This window comes from Lagopus muta, chromosome 11 (assembly GCF_023343835.1).
Source record: "Lagopus muta isolate bLagMut1 chromosome 11, bLagMut1 primary, whole genome shotgun sequence".
Classification (NCBI taxonomy): Eukaryota; Metazoa; Chordata; class Aves; order Galliformes; family Phasianidae; genus Lagopus; species Lagopus muta.
In genome coordinates, this window is record NC_064443.1 from 13,062,335 (window position 1) to 13,082,789 (window position 20,455).

The window sequence follows — 20,455 nt, forward strand, 5'->3', positions numbered from 1 at the left end:
AAGGAGAGAGAGGAACTACAAGGCACTTCATGCAACTTTTAACATTGGATGTGTTATTAGCTTTCTCCCTGCTAGGAGAACATTTCCTTGAACATCTTTGCCTTTTTAGCTTGTTGTAACTTCAAGTAGCTTAGCAAAGGGGTTGTGCAGTTGCTTGAAATGCTGCCAACTGTCTTCTACTTTGTTGATAGGAAAACCTGCCAAACCCAAGGTGGTGGCCACAAGCTACTCTCATGGAATTTCATGGCTCTTAGATTGCTCCATAGGCCGGGAATATCTTAGTATCACATAAGAAATGTTTATGCGCAGACACACTTGGGACCTTCAAGTAGCTGTTAAACTGTTATAGCAATAGAGATACAAGCAAAGAAAGAAGAGGAAAGCAAAGCAGTCATAAAAAGAAATTAAGTGTGTGCATTTTTAAACTACTTTTTAAGTGGTTTTGTATAAAAAGTCCTTTCTTACGACTTTCCTATTGAAATACTCCAGTTTTAAAATCCAAATACATAAAAACATTCATTTTTTAAAAACTGACATATGGCACAAATTGGAACCAGTAAATAAAAGCACATAAAGCTAAACTATGCCCTTCTAAATGCCAGCAAAAATGACAACATAAAATACTAGCTATATAAACTACGCACAGGTGTGTAGCGTATCACAAGCAAAAAACCCACATCTTGCAATTATAAGCCTACAGTATTTATTTCACTTGTCTGTAATTACATTTTATACATGTTTGTTTAGTAATATCAATCCAAGACATCATTTTGAGGATGTAATTAACTGCATGTTATAGCAGAATGTGTTTGTCTGGTTTTGTGCGTTTCAAGATTTAAGAGCTTTTGTTAGCTGTGTTTAAGTGCCACCTAGTGTTACAATTCACAAATTTCACTCCGAAAACCCTTTTCCCTACATTTTCAGAGTAAAACCGAAGTGTGTGGGCTAAGAAAACACACAGGGTCATAATGCCTACGTTTCAGTACTAACAGTATGTCCTTGATCCATATTTAGTCACTCACAGACTATATGGAGAACAGCTCTCATGCATAACACTGTCGCAAAAGACTGCAACCAAGCAACAGCAAACCTGATGTCAAACTGCATTCTGACATCTGCACAGCAGGGCAGGAAAAACAGATCTCAGGGCCTCAGATACAGGTAACTAGTTTTTAAGATCTTTCGTTGTTGTTATTTAATTAGTGATGCAACAGTAAATTCAGATAGATGTGTTTAATGAAGAGATGACTGTTTCGGGGGGGGGGGGGGGGGGGGGGGAGGGGGGGCGGAATGTATTTTTACTAAAAGAAATTTAAAGAAATTTACCAGATTATGTAAAATGCCCTGTGTAATTGGAAACGGAGAGGGATGGAAGCATAATAATCTACAGAGCACATTTCAGTTAGGTGCCAGCACACTGAGGTCTGCAAGAATCATAGAATCATAGACAGGCCTGGGTTGAAAAGGACCACAGTGATCATGTAGTTTCAACCCCCCTGCTATGTGCAGGGCTGCCAACCACCAAGAGAATGTCTTTCGTCATGTAAGTCCACCCCATTCATAAATCCCCATTTCTGCAATGCCCTTCGAGGCTTTCATTGTGGCTGCCTTGCAATACAAGGAACCAGCTATTCAAAGCAGCTATGGGGATTTTTGACTGTTAGTGCCAGATTTCTTTTTTAAAGGGAAGTTTAGAACTTGCGTTCTTGACAAGTTGGGAACTAAACTAGGTTAGGCTATATTTCTGATGAAAAAAAAAAAACAACCAAAACCATAGTTTATAGCTCATTAGCTATTGACATATTTTTCCACCCCACTGTCATATAAAGAGGTCATTAAGAAGTTATGTTTTCCATCCTCTGCTCCCACAACACTGAACAACTGACAGTACCTGCAGCTTAACAAAAATGTTCTTGTTCTTTGCTTTCTGTCTACAAATGACATATGCAGTGGTTCACATACGACAAAGTTCAATTTGTGCCCATTCTTTATGGAATTCATAAAATGCTACCATGCTACCAAAAAAAATAAAAAGGGAGAGATTGCTGCCATTAAGGATAACTGGTGTAGCTCAGTAGAACGTGGAAATGGCGTTCCAAGTAAAATGAAGATTTTATGGACTATTTATCCCGCATGCTGTAGTAAGGAGGGAAAAGAGAAGAAACTGAGGAATCACAAGGAAAACCTGATCAGCAGTGGGACAGGTTCCTGCTGAAGTCTTGTCATAGAAAAAGAGAATGTTTGCATTGGGAAAATGAACTCTTTTAGAAACCACCTGCACCGTCAGTGCGCTTAAATTTGTCAGACAACAGTGGGGAAAAAAATGAAGAAAACGGGAGTTGTATTGAACAGCCATATGGTATTTGACATACAGTTTCCTGGCTCGTGTTTTCTGCAAGGGCAAAACACAAACAGTGGGTTAATTGTGCCCCTTAAAGAAATGTGTTTTAACGGAAGTCTGAAGGAATCAGCCTCAGTAGCGCTCAGAGGCTTAGAACGCAAAGCCCAAACCATCGCCAAACGCGCAGGAGAAACTCCCACACACCCACACCCTGAGGCGCCTCCACGCCTTCTGAGGGGTAACGGTCACTGCGCGAGACGCCTCTCTGCCCGCCCCCGGTTCTGATTGGCTCTTGCTTCCTCCCATCCCTCCAATCACAGCTGAGGGGGCAGGCCTGAGCGCGGAGGCGCGATGCGGCCATAGCGAGCTGGTGGTTAAGCCCCGCCCTTCCGGCCGTCTCCATGGTAGCCAGCAGGGGGGAGGCGGCGGCGTCGCGGAGGCCACGGTGAGAGGTGGCTTTGCTTTTGCGAGCCGCAAAGGCTGAAGGTAAACTAGGTTTTTTAGGAAGAGAGCACGGAGGTGATGGGGACCTCCTGAGGGGAAAGGGAAGCGCTGGAAACAGAGCGGAAGGGCGGGGAGTCTGCTGGGTGAGGTAGAACGCATCAGTTTCTGCCGAAGTCACGTGTGTCCTGCTTCAGAGTTAGGAGTGGTCTCGGACGTGCCCTCATAGGTGTTCTGACTGCCTGGCGTTTTATTTCTCCCGCCTTTCATGTGACAGTGTATGGTGTTGAGGCTGATTTCTAGGACAGTAATGCGCTTCTGAGGTGGAAAGGATTAATTGACTGCAAAACGCCTCCAAGCTTCTGAGTAGTGCTGGGGGCCGCGATGTGGGCAGTGGGCACCTGATCCCACCACAGCTAAAAGAACCCCAGAGCCATCAAGGTGTGCACGTAACCCCCTGTTCAGTTATCTCCTGTTACTTTACTGAAGAGCTAATTCTTTCAAAGGCCCGAAGTTTAGGCTGGTTCACTGAATTCAGTTGTTAAATCATGCCTGTATTTACCTGTGTATCTGCAACCTCATGTAGGGAACCTGCTTTAGGAGGGGGGTTGGAATCGATGGTCCTCCAAGGTCCCTTTCATTCTGTGATATTTCACAGGAGGCGCTTTGAGGCATAGTGTGAACTCCAATTGCAACTTTGTACTCGTAGTACCACCATGAAGCCCGAAATCACTGCTGTGAACAGTGATACACAAACTATGTGAGCACATGACAGAGTCATAGAATCCTTAGAGTTGGAAGGGACCTCTGAGGGCCTTTGTGTGTGTGGCTGTAAGCAGGTGACGTTTGAGAAAGCTTTATGAAATCTGAAGGTTGGAAGTCAAATTTTAGTTCCCAAGTAGAAATGTTAGAATTCAATAAGGTTTTCCTAATGTGTATTGTAGACACTTGTGGTGTGTGTGTTTGTGTTCAAACCACGATGTAACAATGTCTTATGCTATTAAAATTTATAAGCTAGTTTTATTTACATGGCTGATAAATTATATAAATATAATGCATGCAACTGTTAACTTGGAATGCTTTGATACTGAAAAGCAAGCGTTTGTGCATGCCTTTGGAGGACTCTAATTTCACTTGGTTTTGCTTTAAGACAGTGACAAAACCTGGACAAGCAACAGAAGATGTCGTCCTATTTGGCTCAGGAAGTTCATCTGGCTAGGAGACACGAGGAGATGTAAGTGACTTCCTCAGTGGCTGGGCCTGCCCCGCAGCAGTTTGTGCTGTGGTCCAGAGGGGTCTCGCGTTTCCATCCTTTGAACAGTTAATCAGACCTTTAGAGTGCACGGTAGTATTTTACGGAGGGGCCAGTGATCCAGGAGGTGGCACTCTTCCTTCATGAACTGCTGGAATTAGTGTCATTGCTGGTGAGAGTATTTAGACTGATGAGGTTTTTTGACTTGTGATGATGGTACTGGTTTAAGATCTCCATTGTTAACCTCCTGTCACCATTGAGCTCCTTTGTGGGAAAGGTATTTGCATTGTCACTCTGCGCCTCAGTTATTGAGCTGCATCTTTTTCACCCCTTAAACTAAGGTTGTGAAGCAAATACAGTAATAGTCAGGAAACTCTGCTTTTCTTATAACAGCTAGTTATAACAACTTGCTGGTGCGCAGGAGTAGTACTGATCGAGTCACCCCAGCCCACCCTGTCTCTCCTCTTCTGGGAGATTCAGTGCTTCTAAGCACCTTAGCATATGAGGACTGTTGGTTGCAATATTATAGCTTTGTACAAGCACAGCAGGTGGTGTCTGCCTGTACCTTTTCCCTCCCCCAGCACACCCACCCTACAGCCGGCTTAATTAGCCCCATGGTTTTGAGAAAACTGGGTAAGGTAAAAAGGTTATTTTCTAGCTCCTGAGCAAAATGTTCTACCCACTTAGCAAAATGTTTTCCTTTGTAGACTGTCTCAGAGATCAGCGCTGCTACAGCAGATGGAGACTTATCTAGGAGACAAAAAGACTAAAAAGACATGGCAAACTCAAGCAGCTGATGCAGCTCGTAGAAGGAATGCAGCACTTTTAAATGTAAGTTTCTGCAACTACCAGGAACTGAGTTGAAATGTCATGATTATGCAGCTAAGATAATTTTTAAAAAATGTTTGCTCTGTTGCTATCACTGGAGTTCTCCTATATTCTCTTTTCTCTTCTGGAACTTGACCAAAAGTATCAAATGGCAAGTCTCTATTTATCGGATGGCACTACTACCTATTTTACATGCCCTTCTTATTTGAGCCTTGTGGTGGCAGCTGCTGTCTCTCTCTCTTTTTTTTTTTTTCCTGAAGTATTTGCAGAGGTGCAACACGTGCTATTACATTCTGCCTAAGACAGCCTCAGTGTAACTAGACTCCAAGACCTTAACACTTTGATTCAAGAGTTGGGAGTATGTTTGGAAATGGGTGCTGCCCAGGTTAAGATGCTTTTAGTCCAGGGTAGGAACTGTTGTCCAGCTGTGATTGTGTGAAATTACGGAAGAAGTCCTCAGTTATTTTTCTTTAAGGAGAGGTAGAATGACTTCAAGAACATTACTTGCAAGTATTGTAAAATCAATGCTTGGTCTTCTGGTTCTTCTCAGTGGTGATACTGTTAATGTTAATAGCTGTTCTACATATCTGTTGTCATGTTTGGGTACAGTTTATGTTTTCTAGGTTAGTTAAGTGGATGTTTGAGAACTGGAAATGAAGATCTGAGTTTGATGGTGGGGACTAGAATGCTAGAATTTCTAATTGAGCTTTAGCTTAGGCATCTGAGTTTGGAGAGATGGCACTTGACCACTGACATGAGCATGCATTTGAAAAATGGTCATCTGCTTCTCACAGGCATTTTCTTCAACTCTTAGTTATTAAGATCCCATACAGTGTGTATTGAATCTTTTGAAATTATAAGTTTTACTCTAGAAAATTAAAAGTTTTATTTTACCATCAAATGTTTTTTTGCTTCTTCATGCAGAACCTGATCAAGGTTTAAAAACATTCGCATTTTAGGTGGGTATGATTCTGAAGCAAGCTCTCTTTGAATTTTAATGGAAGCTATATTTAAAGAGTGGCAGTTAAGGCAGAACAGTTAATGTGTGATGCCTTCTTAAATACTGTGTGATGAGGGAGGACTTCAACTCAGACTCCAGTCAGCTGCTGCATGCTGGGCTGGGGCAATCAAATGCCTCTGCAGTGGGCATGGACTATGTAGGTGCTTCAGTGTGAGGTTGATAGAAAGGGATGAGTTGTTTATTTTCTTGCATCATAGTTCATTTTCCTCTGCTTTAGTAATTTCATCTGTTATGACTCCCATTTTATAATTACCATAGATCTATTTTTCATATTGCTAGTTGTCTTTTTTTTATAAATGATCTTTATTTTACCAGTGCATTCTCAGCTAATGTACACAAGCAAGCATAAGAAATGCATATATTTTCTGAAAACTTGTTGTATTGGAAATGTTAACAATAACTTAGACATATACAGAGTGTAAATATTTTTGCAGCTACACAGATATTTGCCATCTTCTGTCACATCCTCAAAATTGTTCCTTTCAAGTGTCAAAAATGTTGGTGTTTGTACAAAAAAAAAAAAGCAAAAACATATGTATCAAAACAAATTCTGTGGCAGGATAAAGTAGCATAAATCAGTTTAAATCTATTTATTTTATACTGATTTTAACAGACGTACACTCCTGCAGATGCTTTCTGATAACAGAATAGAAAAGAACAAAAAAATCTCTGCAGAATAATACATGAGACGCTTGAAAACAAGACTGATTAATGTGCCAGCTTCAGAATATTGTTCCTGATACCAGGCACTGTACATTTCACAGTTACCATGTGGAGAGTTGTTGATTTGGCCTACTAAAAAATACACGGACATGATGAAGTGTTATTTTTTTATTTGCATTTCTGTTTTTCTGCATGTAAGCAAAATCAGTTTTCAATATGTGATCATAGGAAGAGACATTTTTCTTTCTCAGTGCTGGTTGATATTTATGCACAGGAAAGCATTTCAAGATCAATTTATTTTCTAATCAGCAGGAAGCAGGGAACTAAACATCTTTTTTTAATTGAAATTTTAGCATTATAAGCACTTGTTCAGCATTTTAACATAATTGTCAGAGTATTTCACTTAATGTCTTTAGAGGGATACTGCAGATTAGAGAAATCTGTATCATCTGGTGCTTATATAATGTTTTCATAACAAAAGCAGAAATTAGACCAGTATTTACAATCTAATTTATGAGACTTGTTTGTCAGTAACATTTCTGGTTTATCAGTTCTGTTGTTATTTTGGTGCAGCATCTTATATCATGAAATAGAAAATAGGGAATATGCTCTTCAATTTTTAATACTGACTATGTAAGTAATTTAGACTGAGTTTGATTTCCTGTACGGGCATGTAATTGCAGAATTACTGAGGTGGGATTCTGCCAGGCTCTTATCAATATAAGTGACAGTTGAATTTGGTCCCCTAACAGCGACGTGTTTGTCATGCATTCCATTTTACCTCTGGGGAAGGGTCTTGAATTGTTTTTGTTCCAGTCCTTGTAGTTTCAGGGGAAAGTGCTGCAAGATGCTCTCTTTTTTTTTTCTTTCTCTATATTGTGACATATTAAATTTGTTGCTATTTTTTTTTCCAAAGAAACTTACACCAATGTATTTATTTTTATATTGAAGATGGAGATTCCTCTTCCCTGCAAAGTTCACCGGTTGCACAGACATGAAAGAAATGCCATCTAATCTTAGTTATTTTTCTAAAGCATACTACACCTTCCAGCAAAAATTTTGTTCACTGTCTGTCATTAAATCAGTATTCTGACAATAGACTGCACAACACAAACTCGAGTGAGCAACAAAAAGACACATCCAATATCTAGGCTATGCCAAAGTGACCTTCTCCACTAAGCATATATGCACAACTGCTCTCTCCTTTTTTTGCTTGGAATACATAAATTTCCAATGACCATAAACATTCTGATGCCCTTAACTGAATAGCTAAAGAAATGATTTTTTGATGCTCTTCCTTCCTGTGAAAATTCCTTTAGGAAGGGGGGACATCCTGTGGGAGAACATGGAACAAACTTTAGTGCTTGATAGTTCTTCTGGATGTGGTGATATCTTCTCCAGCCTTCATCAGAGCCATACTGAGATGAGCTTCATTCAGTGCGATTGATGGTCTGTCTGTTCTAAGCACATGCAACAAAGTCCATACTTAGTTTAGTGAATTCTTTTATGTCTTCTATTGTTTTTATTGACATTGTGATTTCAGGTGGCTTCTGGTTTTGCTTACATTCCCTCTGTATGTTTATTCTCTTTTCTCACCTGACAAGAGGCAGCCACTTGCTGCTTCTGGGATTTGGATAAATCCAAGATCTAAGTTTGTTCTTAAATGTCCCTTAGCTTCTCCAAGGTTGTAAACTCCCCTGTACAAAAGGGGACTTTTACTTAGATTTCTAAGAATGTGCAAGAGAATTTAGTCATGGTGTAAAAGGGTTTAATGAAATAGAATAAGATGAACACCGTAGAGTGAATGAACTGAGTGTGTTACTAAGTTGAACTTGAGCTAACAGGTTTCTGTTTTTATTAACCATACCAGCTGAATTTGAGCCATGTTTCTCAAACTAAACTGAAGTTGAGCACTGTTTATTTTTGATGTATTCGTATTGGCTATTATTCAACACGAGTAATCATGTTTGGTCTCCCTTGAGGATATGCTTCTCCAGAATCTCACTCTTCTTTTCAGCAGCAGTGGTGGTGAATATTTGGGAAGTCCCTTTGGGGAATTTCCTCTCTCATTTAGTTTTTCTGTTGTACTCTTCACACCCGCTCTCTGCTCCCAACTCTGCCATCTGCTACACTTTCTTTCCCCCTCCACTCTGTTCAGCTTTGGCTTCTTCACACCCCACTCCCACGTCCCTTTCTGTCTCTCTTCATCTGCCCACCACTCAATCTCTTCAATGTTTGGGTATGGAACTAAGCCCACAAGAATGGGTCAGAACTTTAAGGGGGAAGGGGGCTAATTTGGGGTGATGGGTTTTATTTGTTTGTCACTGCTGTTTCTGTTTTTAGAATTTATTTAGGCCTTTGTGAATCCAGCACACATCCACTGGGCAAGCAGAAACCCAAATACTGATTTTTATAAGAAAGCTATGTGAGGTGCATTGTCATCCAAGTTTGTCTGGTGAACAGCTTGCTGCAGCTCTACATTTTTGTGCACATGTTATGCATGCATATTAGCAAGTCATCTTTGTCTTGAGAAGTAAAGATCTTGCACATAATTTGCCTAGTTACTTTACAGTTACAGTAGCTAGAATACATACTTCAGTTTTCATGCAGCACAGAACAAACCATTCTATTCTTCATTGCTGTAAATTATAGAGAATGGAATTTAATTGTAATTTACTTTAGCGTTCAAACAGAACAGCAGTGCTTTACAGCAACAAACCTATGTGGTAAAACATTTGCTCTTTTATCAGAAAGTTACAGTAAGCATTTAGAAACTGTAGGTTCCTAATCTTACAAGTTAGATTCCAGAATGGCTGCAGAGAAAGTTTTGAACCTCCAGTGTTATTTGAGTACTGTTTAGGTTTAATGAGTTAACTTAATTAATCTAAATGTCTTCATGTGAGTATATTTTCTTTTTAATATTCCCACTGTGTTTTTAAAATGTGCTTTGCCTGTGTTTTAGGACATAGAAGCAGCAGAAAAAAAGCTGCAAGAAAGAATGTATTTACTTCCACATCCCGATACTGTTAAGCTAGAAGTAAGTCCTAGAACTCTGTCTTTTTGTTGCTGTTTACCAAATATTTTGCTCCCCATCCCCCCCAAGCGTGTTCTTAAAGTGAAAATAATTGATTTTAAAATCCAGTGACTGGTATAGCCAAAGGCCTGTGTGCTGTGCAGCAAGCTGAACCTAACTTCTAGGGCAAGGTCCCTAGATTCTAGAGCATTCTGGTGGAAATGTTTTGCAGCTTTCAGATCTTTACATACTTGTATTTAAAAATGAAAATGGATGATATTGACAAAATTCAATTTTTACAATGACTACTGTGACTGTTGTGTCAGAGCTGCTTTGTTTTACACAGACATCCTGTTTTCAGTGTGCTGCAGGTTGTCATCCTTACATTTCAGAGTCAACAGTTTATCAACTTGAACAGAGAAGGTTTCACTTCTCACAGTTATTTTATCAGGTCGTACAGGATCCCAGGAAAAGTAGTGCTAAACCTGGGATTTCTCTTCTCACTCATAGTCCCTGAAGCATTATTTAAAGATGGCAATTTTGAGGAAGTTGCTACTCTGAGAACGAAATGTTGTTCTGATAAAACACACCAGTTTCAGTTCTCTAATCTCAAGACCGTTTTCTCAGTATTGCGCTGCGATGAATGAATGAGGAGGACAGGAGCACTCTTAGGAACAGAAGTAGGAACACAGCTTATTCCTGATAGAAACTAAACATCTAACCACGGGGACACCAAATCATAGTCCTGCGTGTGTTTCTTGCAACAGTGATTTGTGGGTTCATCATTATGCAGTGAGTTATTTTCCACAAACATAGCATGTCCCACACGATTCTGTGTGTTGTCAAAGGAGAGGAAAGGTATGAACTGTAGTGTTTTCATCTGATGGCGAGGTGTATTGTATGTTGATTTCACACCTGCTGGGCAAGTGTTGTAATACTTAGGCTGCTACTTAAATGAGAAACATCGTTCCTTGTTTTAGTTACTGTTAAAAGATGTTGTCTGCCTTTCTAGTTCATAAATGGCTGACTCCCATGGCTGTGACAAGGTACATTCTCAGAATGCCCTTTTAGTGGGGTTTTAAGAAATTTTTAGGAAAAATCAAATGTTCTTCCTGGATACCTGTACATCTTGAATGACAATGAGAAGGCTGCCAAAGTACTTGGTTGAGCCCAGTCTGACTGTGCTCAGAAGTAGAGTTTTAGACTCTTAGAGGACTTCAAGGCACCTGAAGAGTTGTTTGGATCAGTTTTGGACTAGTTCAGCTTCTGTCTTTGTCCTGTATTAGGTGCTTAAGCTGCTTATGGGATGTAGACTGAAGTCCACATGTACTGAGAGCACAGAGCTGATAGCTGCAGGGATCTTTGTGCTCTTTAGCATAGTGGTATAGTGGTAGAATTTTTGAGAGAACGATGTTACTATTTGAAGCAGAAGATCCTATTTCAGCCTTTTTTGTACTTCTAAAGAAGAGTGCTATAAATAGTAGAAAAAGAAAACTTTTTCATGGTACAAAATTCTGGTGTGTGCTCTGCTCCAAAACACTTCTGAGCATATTTCACTCAGCCATATATGTGTCTGTATTAATATACTTTGAAAGTTATGGCTGTAATGGATCCCCAGCTTGCTAAGTCAGAGTAGTTTTGTGTGACAGCACATATGCTTGTCAAAAAAGATTCTTTGAGTAAATCTGTTGAAGAAAATATTTTTGTAAATCTGCAAGAGCTGTAGTTATATCTGAGTTACATGTAAGGATTAGGATGATTAGCCAGGAATCTAATACTCTGCAGAAAGATGTAGAAGAGTACTATAAAGTGAACGTTATATATTTAAACAAGTAGAGGAAACAATATGCATATGGTACCATACATGTTTTCTGCTACAAAATTACTTTTTACTGAATGAACATAGGTATCTCAAAATACCTCCACGTACCTTGGAGAATTGGATGTGTAAGTTTCATCTGGCTCTTGATCACATTATCTTGTGGAGAAAAAAGGAGAGGCGTCACTAAGAATTTCTTCTTCTAAGTTCTAGAAGAAGCACAGTTCTCCTGAGTGCTAGCACCAAAAATACGGTCAGTATGTCCATCCTGGCAGTAGAAGGGAAGTCAGGTTTCTTAGTCAGAGGCACTGAGTAACGCACAGAGTTAGATAACCCAGTGTTGTTTTCTGACCACGAGATAACTAGATGGCCTTTTCCTTTCGTGACGCAAATCCTGGAGCCAATTACTGTGTCACTGATTTATCACAGCTGAAATTTTACTCAGACAGTTTGAGCTGCATTGCTGCAAACTTTTCTAAGGAAAGCAGCTTACGTAGCACTTTCTGTTTATAGCATTAAGCAGATTATTTTTTTTTTTATTTCAAATTTAAATGCAACTAACACATATTTAAATACAAAAGCTGCTTTTGGAGAAGCTTAGAATCACAGAAAATATTTTATTGAAGGTATGCTGAGGGTCTGAATTAATCTGTGCTTACCACAAGAGGGCAGATTCAGTCACTTCACAGTTCATGCCACAAGATGAAATCCTTCCAGTCTGGTGTTTTGCATCGTATGAGAGATTGATAACTTTGTGTGCAAGTACATTGTTCTTTCCTGAACTGCTTCACTCATAAGGCAAGATTTGAAAATCCATTGCATATATCTATTGTTTGTAAACATGCTGATGCAGATTTTGAAATAAAGTTGATTTTTATTTTTTTTTATGTCTTTCTCAGACTCTCTATTGGGCTTCAGTAAAAGACTCTCTTCCCAATTGGGAAGAGTTTCTTTTAGGAAGAGCAGAATATCCCATTGGTTTTAAGAAACTGAAAACTACAAAGCAGAACAACATAAGCTACCCAGAAGAAGATTCACAAAAACAAATACTCTGATTTTGTTTTGTAACTCTGGTTTGAGCAGACAATATCTTCCACGTTATAGAATGTAATATTATGCCATTAAATGGTAATGTAAATTGTTTGAGATGAAAATGAACTGTACTGGATAATTTGTTTCTGTTGTCTCCGCGTGTAAAACTTCAGTTTGAATGGTGGCGTCTGCTTTTGGAGAGCTTAGACTAGAATTCCTCACAATGAGAGAAGCAGTGCTGCTGAAGGGGGCTTTTTGGATCAAAAGCCCACCAAGGTGATCACTGCTTCAATATAAGAAGAGTCTTAGGTTATTTGCAATCCTCTGCTTTTCTGTGTAAGTGTGATAACTAAAGATATGTTCATACATAATCTTTCTACACTGTATTCATCTGTGTTGCATGCACATGTCTGTGGATGAAGCAGAAAGGAAGAATTTGCCATTAGTGGGAAGGGCAGGCACTTTGCATCAGTCCTGATTCAGCAGCAGTGATCTGTGTGAAAACATTCATGATAGCGGATGTGGGAGAACACCTTGAATTTGCATATCTTGCTTTCCCTGATTGTTGTTGTTTTTGGCATTGCCACTTCTATTGCTTCTGCACCTCTCTCCTTTAACTGCTGCTGCTTTTCCCAGCCTCGTGCTATCTAACGTGTGAGTAAAGACAAGAAAATACAAACAAATCCATAGGAACTTTCTGCTGCTCCTAGGCTTAATGCTATTTTCTTTATGGTGGCATCCTATAAGTGAGGTCTTTAACTTAAGCATGAGGAATTTGATAGGAGCAAGTAGGAAGGTTGCCTGCAGCAGCTGTCATACAACCAAGCACATAGAAGCTGCAGAGATTCTTTCTCAGCCACTGAGCTGTTCCTCCACATCTTCTTTCAGAGTTCATTGGAAAAGACTTCTAGATTTGTGACTTGGCCTGAAGAAATTTCACCCTTCCTATGTGAAGGATGCTTTAAAGAAAGAAAGGAAGGGAGAACCTGGGTTGGAGTCGATATATTGCTAAAATTTAATCTTATATGCTGCAATGTTCTTCTGACTGGGACAACAGCCCCTGATCTGGAACAGGAATAAAAGAAGTTGACTTCTGCCAGAGCCTGGGGATTTGGAAAAATTGTAATTACTAATTTTTGCTGATCTGTTAATGAACTGATCAATGCATCTCCGTGTTACTTAGAGATACAGATATTTTTTGTGCTAGACTAGGGAAGTACTTTTATTGAAACTCAGTTTCTAGCAGCATTATTGATAAATACGTGAATTGGCTCAGACCTGTGGACTGAAGAACACGTGTTCTGTCCATTAAACATAGCTGAGATATTCACAGGTTGATTAGCTGTTGGTGGGGAGTTTGTAGTTCAGTCTGAACTAGAGAATGGACTTCTGGCTGGGAGCTCTAGGAAGCCTGGCTGAACGTGAAGGACCAGTATCCATGAGTGCTCCTTCCTGAAATTAGGCAATCAGTTTTGTCTGGATTTCAATTAGCCAAAGTATCATTTGCACACAGGAGAAAAAAAAAGAGTAAAACTTCAGTTTTAAAGATGTTGTATATTTTCAGTGGGAATGCTAGGAGTTCATTTAAAACTTTTTCTTTTAAAGTGTCCATTAAACTGATAAGTTTTTACAGAAACTGCCATCTTAGAAATATCCTGTTGAGTGGGTGTTGGTGTTTGTAACAATAACGTTGTTTTCATAATATGTGATGGCAGATTAGCACGCTTCTCTGCAGTGTTGTTAACAGTTGTAATTAAGGAATAAACAGTAAAGGGTGTCAGTCCGATGACAATTTCATCTATAGTGTCACAATACAAAATGTCACAAAATATTAGAACTGTTATATAACTACAAAAATATCAAATTAGGCTTTCATCTTACTAGCAGAGAGCTTAAAAAAACCTGGCAGAGAGACCATTGCAATTTTATACCTACTCAGTGTTCTGTCACAAAGACAACTTGGTAATATTTTCTTCTGTGAGATCGCAACGTGGTTCTCAGTCTGATTTGGTGGGAATGTGTGTGGATCTTCGAATCATTGAGCTCCAATTTAAAAACGCAAATAATTGGAATCAGTTGAACATACAGGAGGGGAAAAGCAATTACATGCAGTGCCCCTCTCCCACAAAAGGAGTGGGCGAGCTGTTGCTAACAAAGGCTAGGGCTCATCCTGGTCTTTGCATGGAAAGGGAAATCGGTTAAACTAAAATCTGGGCCCCTAAGTACTTTATACGTGTGAATAATCTGGGTCTTTATCTCTTTGGACTCCGCCTAAACGCTGGGACACAATGCAGATGCTCACCATTTCCTTGCTGCTTTCGGTTTCTGGTGGAAGGAAGGCAGTGTGTACTGTGAGGAAAGAGCAGCCAGAGAGAAAAGGGCTCTGTGCCGTTGTTTAACTGCTGTAAAAATAAAGACAAAAGCAATTCCCTTGGTAACAAACATAGTTTGAACTGTCAGGTATTATTAGATACTTCATTAGATACTTGGATGCTGTCTTTCTGATTTTTTTTTTCCCCCTCTTTTATCAGGCTAAGAGGTGAAGATTAAAATTTGTCATCTTTTCAGAAAAGGAAATTACATTTTTTTCTGTGCTGTAGCTTCAGGACAGCTAGCAGATAGAATGTTATATAGGAACAGGTCCAGAAAATTGATTAGAATAAAAATAGAGAGGAAACTTTTAAAGTAGGAATGTGTATAGGCGTCTTCTCTGGCTGACAGGGGCCTTTTTGTTGGCCTGTGGTCTGGAAGGTGGAAATGCAGTCATGTATGAGCTAAACAGCAAAGCAGTAGGTGCAAGGAGGCACGTAGCAGGGCTGCTAGGGTAGAAGGCAGGTGTGTCCTGATGTGTCACAGAGCTTGGGGCAAGCAGTGGCAGAGCACATGACGTTATGGTATCTCTTGTTATACCTGGTGCCATTTCTGTGTGGCTGAGCTGGCTTGCCACCTGCCTTTGGGTAGATCCACATTGGGAAAGCACTCCTGTAATAGCTTACGTGTATTTAGATAAAAACCAAAACTAGAACTATGCATTGATCTATACTGCCATGATGTAATACTGGCATTAAATGAGATCTTGAATGAGTATTCTTCTGTCTCAATGTCGATGCTTCAAGAAGATGAATTTTGTGTAGTCATCCCACTGTCTCATCCCAGGCTTTTTATCCGTTCTGGGGTAAAGGGCTTTTTTTACTCTGAAAGTAACCTGTTACTCTGCATTCTTGATGTGCTGCTTGCCCCTTTGTGCTAAAGCATATGTATGCATAAGCTGCAGTGGTCCTGCTTCTTGCTTCTTCTGCTTTCCTGGTGGGTCAGAGAACACAAGGGAGAGAAAAGCAGGAGAGAAAACAAATGGTTTTGCCTGTTTGTAAGTTAATGATCAAGAATCTTATAAGAAGAAACAATTTTGGGGGTTTGTGGATGGATGAGTAAGCACAGGACTAGCCTAGAAGCACAGCCTGCTCACCCATTTTGTCACCTCTATCCTCACATTCCCAAGGATTTCATTGTCTCAGCCATTCTGGCAGTGGGGGCAGTAGCAGAGAGCATGTAAGTTTTCCCTGGGATAGGAAGTTTCTTATTCCACTGAGTCCTTCTCAAGCTTATTGGTTTCATTTGAGGGTGTATATGAGATAACAGAAGGGCTTGGATACATGATACTTGTCGCTGTGGTTCCCCTCGGTTATATTTCTGCAGGTCACGTTTTCATAGAAGTTGGGAGCCAGGCTCTAGGCAGAGCTGATAGTTCCACCTATTTCATTCACATTGTGCAGCCAGGGTTATAGGTGCTCACTTTGAGCTTGCTGATAGTGAAAAATAAGGGAAAAAAAATGGAATGCAGTTTTAGAGGGTTATGTCTGAAAGAAAACATTACTTACTCCATAATGCTAAGTTTCATAATATTTTAATAGTTGTGTTCAGATACAACTTGACCTTAAATATCACCCCAAATGCAAGCTGTTTTAACATATTTGTAATGCTCAAATCGTCATTACTGCAATATTCTGTTTGCTTGAGGATTATAATCCACTGATACAATATGATACAGTTTAAATAAAGCTTTCATCTTGTATTCACAGCCTGGTGGATTTTGGTGTTGTATCGCATGGACAAACCATGTGTAAGTCGGTGCCTGCTGTAGCTGATGTGCACTGAGTCTGCAGGTGATGGATGCTTTGCTTAGGTGTGCTGCTTATTATCCTTCATTTTCCTTTGAGACCCATCAGAAATGTTTATCTGCTGAATGAAGATTAGAATCTCAGAAGTTTGTTGATGAAAAGTCAAAATGTAATAAATCCAGGGTAGGTTTTATGCTCTCTATCGCTTCATAGTAAGCATGTGCTTAATTACTTCAAATATGTGATTATTTGCAAGATGTGGATAAATTTTAAGCTCTTACAAAGGAAATAGGTGGAAAAAATAAGTTTTGTAGGTTCCCCTGCAGTAAATAGCGTGGTTTAACTTGGGAATTTGCTGCTGCTTTTAAACGTAGCTGAAATGGCTCTTAAAAATGCCTGAACTGTGTCCACTGTGTGTGTGCATATGTATCCCTGCAATTGCATCTTTTTCATTTGAGTTACTTTGCATACGTTTGTCATTGCTGCATACAAATAGGAAGTATGATCGCTTCTTCCCATAAGTTTTATCACTAGTGATGATGATCTTAAAAATAAATGTGTGGTGTTCTTTCTCCTCTCAGTCGTATCACCTACCAGCAAGCCCTAATAGGCTGCAGAATAGTGTGAGACGGTATTTACATCACACTTTTGAAACAGATTCAAGCAGAGCCAGCTGCCGTAAGATTATTTTACAAATATATTGCAAATTAATAAAAGGAAAAATTCGGTGTCCTTTAGTAAATTGCAGTCTCCTTGCCTAATGCCTAGCTGGAAGCGGCAGTAATTAGTACCTGCCTCACAGAGGGGCTGGAAACGTCGTTTCGGTTTCCAGCCTTGTGTTTCTTTACCCGTTTAGTTTGTGTGCGTCCCCAGTAGCTTCGTGGCTGGTGCTCTAACTTGCTTAACAGAAGCTCCGGAGGACGGCGCCGTGGCAGCCCTGCACCCGCAGCTTCGTCCCGGTGTGCGCGGGGTGCCCACATCGCTGGGCACGGAGCTGCTCGGGGTGCGGGAAGCCCAAGCTTAGAAAAGGAAGAAAAGAGAGGAGAGAAATAGCATTCCTCTGCCGTTTTCCAGTTTGAAATGGGTAGAAAGCCCAACCTGGAGCACGGACGGGCGCGGTGCGTCGTAGCGGGGCACTCGGGCTGCGCACCGGCGGAGCAGCGCGCCGCAAAGCGTGCCCGAAGCGTGGGGCTGCGGCGCCGGCATCCCCGAGGCGGCTCGGGGCGGCTGCTGTGATCCCGGTAACAGCCGTAGTGAGAGCCGTGACGGTGGAAGCCACGTCCGCAAATCTGCAAGGGAGAGCTTTGCATGGGAACAGACGATGTCAGCCCCCCGTCTGCTGTGAGCGGTGTTCGGGATGAGCTGAAACAACTTCAGCTGCTTTACCCCATTGCTCGGGCGTTCCTTTTTATTTAGTTTATGGGCACGATTGGCTTTTCCCTCCATAATCAGCTTTCTTTTGCTGGATTCATTCAGTTATGCGCTAATCCAATGTTGGTAACATCTCAATTCATTAACGTAATGAATCAGAAGGAAGAGGCTGGTTATAAATCAGAAAGCTTCTATTTATGTGCAATAGCTTGGCAACTGACAGCACTGAGGAAGACGGTAGAAGGAGTAAGAGACAGATAATGGGACGTGGTTACGCGGTTGCAGCAGGGTTCAGGTGCTCTCTGTGTGATCCAAAACGCCTGCTTGCTTTACACGACAAACGTACCCAACTGGGGACACATTCAGCTACTGCGGGCTCGGTCCTTCCGAGCGGCTGTTAGCGCTTCGCTCCGTGGGATTTAGGGGCCGGGCTGTGCCTCCCGTGTGGGGACGGGGCTCGGGGAAGGACCGGCAGAGGTGGGGCTGCGGTTGCTGCCCCACGGGTGACCGTGTGACCCTGCGCGGGCACGGCGAGGTGCTGAGTCCCTGCCCGCAGATCACTTCGAACATTTCTCGCTGCCGCAGCGTCGGGCAAACACAGAAGACGGCAGAATCGCCGTAGTTGTAGGAAAAGTTTTGCGCTGTTTGGGATTTATCAGCTTGATTCTGAACTTCGGGCCCGTTTTCTTTGCTCCCATCCTTACTGGGGACAATTAGGCATCCCCAGAACAAGACATGCTGTAAAGCAGTTCAAAGCAGATCTTACAGAACGCTCTCTCAGTACCTGCACGTGTTTCCCCAGCCACAGGTGCAGAAGAGAGTAGAGGGAATCGCAGCTGTTTGGTTTCTCTTTTTTTATTCCTACTTAAGGACACGTGCTGGGTTCACCTTTCCGTGATTAAATCAGTTAAGCACGTGTGAGCCATAAGCATGCGAATGGGAGTAATACCCGGGCAGGGTTGGTCACCTGGAGAATCAGAGCGAATAGCAGCAACAGCTAAGGGGGTAAGTGAGGGGCTTTTCTCTTTATGAAATGAGTCTGTGGTGGTACTTTGCCTGTGGGGTGGCTTCACCCCAAATAACTAGATCGAGCAGATGAATGACACGAGGTAAAACCAGCCGCAGTGTGAGATCTGCTACGCGGGTCGGGAGCCCTCGGGAGAGGGCGTGGGGTGAGCGTGTCACTCCCAGCCTGTCCTCACTGCCGCGGTGTTCGTGGCACTGTGCCTGTGGAGTTCCAGAGCCTACCTATCCCTCCCCCCGGAGAAAAGGGGGGTAGCTGAAGTCCTCGAGGTGCAAATCTGAAGAGAGAGAGAGATGTTAAGGAGCGGGTTCTGAGCACGCCGTCGGGGAAAGAGGTGCCCTGGGAGGTGGTGGGGACCCTCGTGGTTGACACGCGGGAGTCGCTCTCTCGAAGCTCCGCCGTCTTACTTAAAAATGGTAGAAATGCTGCTCCGTGCGGCTTAAAGCAGGATGGCAGAGCTCGGCCGGCACCTGGGCGCCCGCAGGGATCGGCAGGCTGGGCAAGGCATGTGTCAATTCAGCCGTCGTGTTGACTTAAGCGAAAGCGCTAAGCCATTCCTAAACCTAAGTCAATACAGACTTAAGCCAAAATTGTTATTATCGAGCTCTAATCTGATTTAAGAGCCTCCGAACGAACCGTGTTTACACGGGAGGAGAAGAGGCGCGGGGCCCCCGGGTGCTTCGGGGATACCGGCACCCTCGGGAAGGACCGGGACAGCATCCTGCACCGTGCCCGGCCCGGCCAGGCTGCGAGAGCAGCGCTTCGGCCGTGGCGAGTCTGCCCGGGCTGTGCCGAAGCCTGGCTGTGCCGAGGTCGGGCAGCCCCTCTCTCTGGGACATGGATGTGCCAGAGCGGTTTTTTTTTTCCTGTCCCGATGGGGCAGTTGAGCCCTCCACTCCACCCCCCAGTGGGGGCCTTTCTTTTCTTCCCCACCAGCTTTGAGCAGCCCTGTTTCAGATTGGCCTTTTTATGTTTGATATAAAGAATAGTTGTTGGCCAATTCCATCTTTTCATCGCTGCTCTCCAGGCCCGGGTCCAAGCGGCTTGTCAGATGCTCATTAACTCCCCCTTTGGCTCTTTCCAGTGTGTCTCCTAAGCTCATTGTGCCAAGAACTAGCGCTTCTTTCTCTTTACACGGCTCCCTTTCTCTGCTCCATCAGGGAGACAAATTACTTTCCAAAAGGGATCGCCAGGGATGGTTTAATGAGAATTTCTCTAGGGCTGGCCGTGGAAATCAATGTAGTTAACATTCGGTGCACTTAATTGGACTTTTCTCTTCTGCCTCCTTCAAAAAAACTCTGAAGCTATCCTGTTAATCTCTCATTTGTAATCAATTGTGTTGACTAAACAAAAGTCTAGGTCGTCCTTTCTTCCTGTCCCAGACAATCCTTTGTTGCCTCTAAATGCCTCATTCTTGAGTGCTCCTGGTCTTGTAGATGGGTTCGATTGTTGACAGTTCATTATTGCGCTTTTGTCCATTTAATCTCCCTCGCTGTGTTTTGCATGTGCATGCCTTAATGAGCTCCGTTGGC

At 41.9% G+C, this 20,455-nt stretch overlaps 1 protein-coding gene across 3 annotated transcripts; it reads left to right on the forward strand.

Annotated features, from left to right (window-relative positions):
* The first annotated feature begins 2,694 nt into the window (after positions 1-2,694).
* C11H3orf14 (chromosome 11 C3orf14 homolog) lies at positions 2,695-12,671 on the forward strand. 3 transcript variants are annotated; one of them, XM_048957632.1, is made up of 5 exons: positions 2,695-2,827; positions 3,933-4,016; positions 4,742-4,865; positions 9,509-9,583; positions 12,278-12,671. In XM_048957632.1, the coding sequence occupies exons 2-5, from the start codon at positions 3,964-3,966 to the stop codon at positions 12,431-12,433; spliced, it is 408 nt and encodes a 135-aa protein (XP_048813589.1). In that variant the 5' UTR covers positions 2,695-2,827; positions 3,933-3,963; the 3' UTR covers positions 12,434-12,671. The 3 variants fall into 3 exon arrangements, with proteins under 3 accessions (XP_048813589.1, XP_048813591.1, XP_048813590.1); XM_048957634.1 differs by having other exon boundaries at positions 2,699-2,786; XM_048957633.1 differs by having other exon boundaries at positions 2,703-2,827; positions 3,937-4,016.
* The last annotated feature ends 7,784 nt before the right edge of the window (positions 12,672-20,455 follow it).